This window comes from Scylla paramamosain, chromosome 16, assembly GCF_035594125.1.
Source record: "Scylla paramamosain isolate STU-SP2022 chromosome 16, ASM3559412v1, whole genome shotgun sequence".
NCBI lineage: Eukaryota > Metazoa > Arthropoda > Malacostraca > Decapoda > Portunidae > Scylla > Scylla paramamosain.
The window spans coordinates 24,846,266-24,853,765 of NC_087166.1; the positions used below are offsets into that span (position 1 = coordinate 24,846,266).

The following is a 7,500-nucleotide window of genomic DNA, read 5'->3' on the forward strand; positions in this document are numbered from 1 at the left end:
TTGTAACTGGTAATAATTATATTCGCGCACGTAACTGTTCCTCCCTCCCCTTTATGCAACAGTAAACTTTGGTCAGATACTTTCGTTAGCACCTTAGGGCCTGCTGGTGTATGATATCCACTCACATCTGCGAGCAAGTGAACATTCATTTTACTTGTGCACATAAAGGTTCCTCTCTAGTGTATCCTTTCCCTTCAACAGTTGTTAGATTTAGTCTCACACAATAATTAGAGCCTGATGATGTGTTACTACTTGACATTCTCTTACAACTGTGTCTAAAGATTCATTGTATTTATGCACGTAATGATTTCTCTATTTCCTTACGTATTCCTTTCTTCGTACAGTGGCTAGCTTTAGTCTATCTCCTGTTGCTGTCTGACATCCACAGACATCCACGTGTAACTGAAGAACAATAATACTTATGCACGTAAAAATTCACATCTTCACGCCTCCACCCCCACGCCTCCAGCCCCGCCCCGCCCCGCCTCACAGCTCAGGGCGCCCTGCAGGATAGGATGACGAGGCGGACCCGCGCATCCTTCACGTCCATAAACGAGACACTTTTCTGGCGACTCTCTCTCTCTCTCTCTCTCTCTGACAGCCCCTCCATCCCTCATCACCACTCCGGGAACCTTTATTCGCGTCTGTCTCTGTCTGTCTGTGCTTCTCTTTCTCTGTCTGTCTGTGTTTCTCTCTCGCTGTCTGTCTGTGCTTCTCTTTCTCTGTTTCTCTCTTTTTCTGTCTGTCTGTGTTTCTCGCTGTCTGTCTGTGCTTCTCTTTCTCTGTCTGTCTGTTTTTCTCTCTCTGTCTGTCTGTTTCTCGCTCTCTGTCTGTCTGTGCTTCTCTTTCTCTGTCTGTGTTTCTCTCTCAGTCTGTCTGTCTGTCTGTGTTTCTCTGTCCGTCTGTGTTTTTCGCTCTCCGTCTGTCAGTGTTTCTCGCTCTCTGTCTGTCAGTGTTTCTCGCTCTCTGTCTGTCAGTGTTTCTCGCTCTCTGTCTGTCAGTGTTTCTCGCTCTCTGTCTGTCAGTGTTTCTCGCTCTCTGTCTGTCAGTGTTTCTCGCTCTCTGTCTGTCAGTGTTTCTCGCTCTCTGTCTGTCAGTGTTTCTCGCTCTCTGTCTGTCAGTGTTTCTCGCTCTCTGTCAGTGTTTCTCGCTCTCTGTCTGTCAGTGTTTCTCGCTCTCTCTCTGTCAGTGTTTCTCGCTCTCTGTCTGTCAGTGTTTCTCTCTCTCTCTCTGTCAGTGTTTCTCTCTCTCTCTCTCTCTCTCTCTCTCTCTCTCTCTCTCTCTCTCTCTCTCTCCCTCTCTCTTCCACAATCAAGGCAAACTACTACAGGCAATTGATAAAAGGAGACCAATAGAAGTCCTTACCAGGATGAGGCGAGAAAGCTTACACCCCCGAGAGGAGAGAGAGAGAGAGAGAGAGAGAGAGAGAGAGAGAGAGAGAGAGAGAGAGAGAGAGAGAGAGAGAGAGAGAGAGAGAGAGAGAGAGAGAGAGAGAGAGAGAGAGAGTCTGCCTGACGTGACATGACTTTTTTTTTGTCTTATATCATTTTTATTATTTATTTTTTTTCCACTTCGTTGATAAGTTTGCAGCATTCCAAGTTTCTGTGCGTGTTTTGTGGCGCGGCTGCTGACTCTTAGGCTGTGTGTGTGTGTGTGTGTGTGTGTGTGTGTGTGTGTGTGTGTGTGTGTGTGTGTGTGTGTGTGTGTGTGTGTGTGTGTGTGTCACGTGTCCTTGGTTCACTTAGACACTGAATTACAAGTGGGGAGTTTGGGTGGCCAAGAATTTGACCGCAAAACACGTGTTACTTATAAGGCGGTTCTGAAACTTGGGCCCCGTGTTCTCAACGTCTTGACGCCCTACCTCTACTTTCAGCGGCTTGTGATGGTAGTTTTCAAGGGTGTGTTCATGGTTTTAGTGATAGTTTAGCAAAGATTCTGTAACTTTAGTGGACAGTAATGGAAGTTACCAGAGTTTTCTGAGGCGTATTCATGATTCTAGTGATAGATTAACGTGGATCCTGCAGCTTTAGTAGACTGTAGTGGAAGTTATCGGGATTTTCAAGGATGTTCCTATAATTTTAGTCATAGTTTTATAACCGGTATTGTGCATCTTTAGTAAACTGTAATGGAAGTTGCAGGAGTTTCCAAGTGTGTGTTTATGATTCAAGTAATCGTTCAAGTATAGTTCTGATCTCCTGTCACGTCGTCATACAACAGCAGCTATTATGATCAGAACCAAACAACCAACCAACCAGGAACTCTAACTGACACACCATGAGAGCATTACGAACACAAGTGAAGCTGCAAGAAGCCAACAGACCTGCACGTGGCATTTTAATATAATACAACTACAGCTATAATGACCGACGTTAATTAAAAAGCAAAATTAAAGAAAATTAACTAACTCCTGAAAGCATTGTGAACATGAGGGAAGCTGCATGGACCTATCAAATGTACGTATATGTGGATCTCTGATATAATGCAAGTAAACCTTTTGTCCTCCAGCCAGCCCTGTCCTCTCCCCTCTCACAAGTTCCATACAGACTCAACACTCGCCTCTAACCTCCTCACAGCTCAGTCTCTTCCAGTCATCCACCACTCTACTTGAGAACCAATTTATTAACTCTCTCTCTCTCTCTCTCTCTCTCTCTCTCTCTCTCTCTCTCTCTTAGTCAACTTTATGAATAATACGACAAGTTTACACACACACACTAAATTTCCCCATGAGTATCCTCTCTCTCTCTCTCTCTCTCTCTCTCTCTCTCTCTCTCTCTCTCTCTCTCTCTCCCTCCCTACGGACACAACACGCGACGATCGACAAATAAGTACACATGAAGCCTGATAAAAACGATGAGAGAGAGAGAGAGAGAGAGAGAGAGAGAGAGAGAGAGAGAGAGAGAGAGAGAGAGAGAGAGAGAGAGAGAGAGAGAGAGAGAGAGAGAGAGAGAGAGAGAGAGAGAGAGAGTGTGTGTGTAACCTAACAGACTCCTTACCTTGCAAATCTGTTATAATGTAGGAGAGAGAGAGAGAGAGAGAGAGAGAGAGAGAGAGAGAGAGAGAGAGAGAGAGAGAGAGAGAGAGAGAGAGAGAGAGAGAGAGAGAGAGTGTGTAACCTAACAGACTCCTTACCTTGCAAATCTGTTATAATGTAGGAGAGAGAGAGAGAGAGAGAGAGAGAGAGAGAGAGAGAGAGAGAGAGAGAGAGAGAGAGAGAGAGAGAGAGAGAGAGAGAGAGAGAGAGAGAAATTGACATAACATACCTTACCTTACAGATCCGTCGGCGCGCAGGAGGCCCTGATCCTGGTGGGGGAGGGCGTGGGCGTGGGGGAGGGGGAGCCAGAGTAGCAGCCTGAGGAGCTTCCTGAGGACCCGAAGGAGCAGCTGGAGGAGGCGCAGGAGGGCGTGGGGGACGGGGAGCTCCTGGAGGGCGTGGAAACAGGAATGAACACCTTTCTGACGGTGACTGACGGCGGTGGTGCTGACGATTTGTGGCTGCTGATGACGATGCTGTGCTTGGCGTAACTCTCGCCTTTGGTCATCAGGATATTTACTGAGTTCTCCCTTTCTACCACACCCGTTTTCTGATTCTGTCTCGCCGAGTCATTTTCTTTGTCATGGTCTTGAGGGGGAACTGACTTGTTTGTGGTCGTGGTGGGAGGAACCTTCTTCGCTGTCACGGGATCTCTGTTTTGTGAGGCGTGGTGCAAGACATGGCGTGTGGACTGCGTGGGAGGCGCGGTGGGCGTGTGCAGGCGGTGGAGCGGGGAGGTGTTGGGCGTGGGTGTCTGCTGTGAGACTGATATGCGTTTGCGTGGCAAGGGGACAGGGCCGCTGGGGAGGTTAGTAAACTGCGTCGGTGTCTGGGGTGTTGCCGGGGTGCTTGGGGACTTGAGGGCGCGGAAAGCTGCGGGTGTGGGTGTGGTGGTAGTGGTGAAGGGCGTGGCAGGCGTGTTGGGTGCCGTGGATGAGACGGGTGTGGGTGTGGTGGTAGTGGTGAAGAGCGTGGCAGGCGTGTTGGGTGCTGTGGATGAGGCGGGCGTGAGTGTAGTGGCGGGGGTGGAAGGTGTTGGCACGTGTGTGGGTGGTGGGAGATGTGTTCCTGGCGTGGTGAAGTGCGTGTGGGCGGGCGTGGCATCGTGTGGCTGTATGAAGGCCTTGGTGGGCGTGAAGGTATGGACGGCCGCCCTCGCTGATGAAGAGTTGAGATCGAGGTGGTCCGGGCGCTGGCGTGATGGTTGGGAGGACACCTGCTGCGCTTCCCTCGAGAGTGTCGCCGGGGAAGGGCAGGCGTGCCTCGGGAGAGAGTGTGACTTGGCAGGGTGTGACCGCGGGGCGGGGATGGGGGCGGGTGCTGGCTGTTCGTGGAGGGCAGGTGGGGTTTGAGAGGAAAGGGGTTGTGGGCAAGGTGTGGCAAGGTTGTTAACCATACTCTGCAGGGGCGAGAGGAGAGCGTGTCGTGTCCTGGGTGGCCGAAGAGGAGTGCTACAGGAGTCTTCATGCGTAGGTGTTGTCAGGCTGCCACTTCTCGCCACGGAGGAGTCCATCCCCGGCGTCGCCGCTCCGCTGGGTGGCTGCGAGGCGGCGGGCGAGGGTGTGATGGGCTGGTTTGGTTCCAGCCGCGTTCGTCTGTCTGTCTGGCTATCGGGCTGCTCGGTGCTGTTGGGACTCTGCTGTCTCTGGACCACGTCTGTCGGAGCCTTCTGCTGCAAACTGTCGAGGTCTGTGGGGCGGGCGCTGCGTGGTCGTGCGTTGGCAGTGTCCCTGGCAGCCTGGGCCGGTCCATCTGGCGCACTGTAGTAAAACGCGTCTGGCTGGATGACGCTCTTGGGTTTGTCGATGGAGTAAATTGAAACCACTACTTTCCTGGGCGGATCAGGTGCCTCGAAAGATTTGCTACGACTCCTCGGCTTCCTGTCCTCTTCTTCCCCGTGGTCGAGGTCAAAGTGAACCCTCCGCTTGTAGGAGAGAGAGTTCCTCTTCTTCCTATCCTTGCCGAGGGTATGTAGTCTGGGTTCGGACTTGTTGAGGCGTCCCCCGAGGCTCTGGGCGGCCTCCTTGTTGCATTCCTCGTAAGGCACCTTGAAGAATTCTTCCTTCATCTGTGCCTTCCGCCGCTGTGTCATTTCCCACGCCCTCTTGCCCCAGCTCAGCTCTCTCTCGCCCCCTTGAATTTGTTCACCTTTCCCAGTTGGCGCCTTTGGGCTTTCCCCAGAGTCCCTTTCCTCAGGAGCTGACGACGAGCAGGTTCGTCTCAAGATGGATTGCATCTTCGGCTTTTCGCTTGAGTGGCCTTCTCTCTTGTCTTCTTTCGTCTTTGGGGGGCTCGGCTCACTCTCTTTCCCCGAAACGTGCTGGTCATGCCCGCCCGTGGCCGCCTGCTTGGGATTATGGGGCGCGCCAGGCCGCTGTGGTGCCAACATCTTCCCGTGGTCGTGCTGGACCAGGCCGGCCGCCTCATCGCCAGGCGATCGCGCCGTGCAATAATTGTCTTTCCCGTTCACATTCTTAGAAACCAGCGAGTCAGGAGCTTTCTCTCCCTCGTGCACAACTCCCTTCACGGCGAAGTCTGCAGCGAGGTGGTGGCCCGGCCCCGTCAGCGGGAAGCATCGGCCCATCACCACCTCCATGTTCCTGTCAGTCCTCCCAGTCGTCTGCGATGCAAAGCTACACCGAGAGTCCCGAAGCCTGAAGCACGCCTGTGTCTGCCCCGGGTGGCTGCCCCGACGAGTGCGGGAGTCCGGCGCCGGTCAGAGGCAGCAATGGTCGGGGCGAAGGTCCGCGGCGGCTCTCGTCCCGCTGGTCTGTGGGAAGAGAAGACTAATAAATTCCAAGCATCAGGCGTCCAGTGAGGCATACAAGTCTGACCTACAACCGTCATGCACTTGTCATGCTGTTAAGTCACGAAGCAGTTATCTTGGGACGTGGGAAAGCTGTTCATGAAATATAACAATGCCTTGGGGGAAGAAAATTACATTGAAAATACTGAATGAACATAAAAGAAATCCCACAGAAACATGTTCTGGCAACTCAATATTACGCCACAGTGAATTCTTCAGCAATGAAGTAACGACGCTTAGAGCAAAGCAGCAGCGGGAATGAAAGCACCCGTGAGAGGAGGAATGCAAGCCCTCCACGCCTCCACGCCGCCAGGAAGCACCCACGCCGTGACTCGCGGGCGGCGGAAAAGCGAGGTTCTTGGGAAAGTAAGGCAAGAACTGCGGGTCGGGAGGTCGCCGCGGAACACTCGCTATTAGCGTCGCGTTGTTGTGTTCATCGTAAACACGGAAACACGCCGCGGGTTTCCCTGGACGCTGCAGAGGAAAGTATGGAGGGGGGCGACGCTCATTATGGTGCGGTGCCTTTCCCCGCACACGCACACACGCACACACGCACGAAGAAGAACAGTAGTAATAGTAATTTGTGCTGTTGTTGCTGCTGCTGCTGTTAGTGGTGGTGGTAATTTCTGAGGGTGGCCATCACTGCCACGCCCGCGGGAGGAAGCTGAGGCAAAATTTGGCCCAAGATGATAACGCCTAGAGGAAGAATGTGGGGCAGCCGAGCACCGCGGGGCTTGGGGGTGGAGGTGGTGAGGGATGGAGGGGGTGGAGGTGGTGAGGGATGGAGGGGGAGGCGGTGATGGGGGTGGAGAGGGTTGGAGGTGGTGGGGATGGACAGGGGTGGCGGTGGTGATCGGTGGAGGGGCGTGACGGTGGTGGGAGGAAGGGTGACGGTGGTGGGGGAAGGGATGACGGTGGAAGAAGACGAAGAGCAGCAGCAACAACAACAACAACAACAACAACAACAACAACAACGAGGAACGGGAGGATGGGACCAAGGAATAATATGAATAAAAGAGGAGGAGGAGGAAAGAAGAAAGGAAAGGTGACAAAAAAAGCAGATGTAGGGAAGGAGGAAGACGATGGAGAAATGAGATGTCCCGAGGGAGACAGTAATGCGAGATCTGAGCGACGGTGGATCTGAGGCGAGGAGACACCGACCGACCGACCGACCGACTGACTGACTGACTGGCTGGCAGGTGGACAGATAGACAGACACACAGACAGATAGATACACAAGCGGAGAGAGACAGACATGAGGACAGGCATAAAGACAGACAGATGGATACACACACACGTGGAGAGATAGACATAAGGAGAAACAGACATAAACAGATAGACACACAAATGGAGAACCAGACATAAGGACAGACATGAGGACAGACGCAGAGACAGACAGGTTGACGTTAAGATGAACTGATAGGCACTCGAAATCATTCAAACAGACACGGAGACACAGACAGGCAAGCAGGTATACACAGGCAGGCAGAAAGGCAGAGACAGACAGACAGACAGACAGACAGACAGACAGACAGACAGACAGACAGACAGACAAAGCTCAGTCGACCTCCCTTGACACAGATAGATAAAAATACATTCCTGATGTTTCTTGAGATTTGCTTGGGCCCTGCATCACCACAACCTCCTCCTCCTGCCCTACACT

The 7,500-nt window shown here is 52.4% G+C and overlaps 1 protein-coding gene across 3 annotated transcripts in view; it reads right to left on the bottom strand.

Annotated features, from left to right (window-relative positions):
• Positions 1 to 7,500, bottom strand: part of LOC135108177 (mucin-2-like) — a 91,723-nt gene that overhangs the window by 13,008 nt on the left and 71,215 nt on the right. For 2 of the 3 annotated variants that reach the window (XM_064018949.1, XM_064018951.1), the window contains exon 3: positions 3,266 to 5,801. In XM_064018949.1, the coding sequence (XP_063875019.1) occupies positions 3,267 to 5,627 (2,361 nt within the window). In that variant the 5' untranslated portion in view covers positions 5,628 to 5,801 and the 3' untranslated portion in view covers position 3,266. Of the gene's footprint in view, positions 1 to 3,260; positions 5,802 to 7,500 lie in introns of all 3 variants that reach the window. The other variant, XM_064018950.1, reaches the window with a different exon arrangement.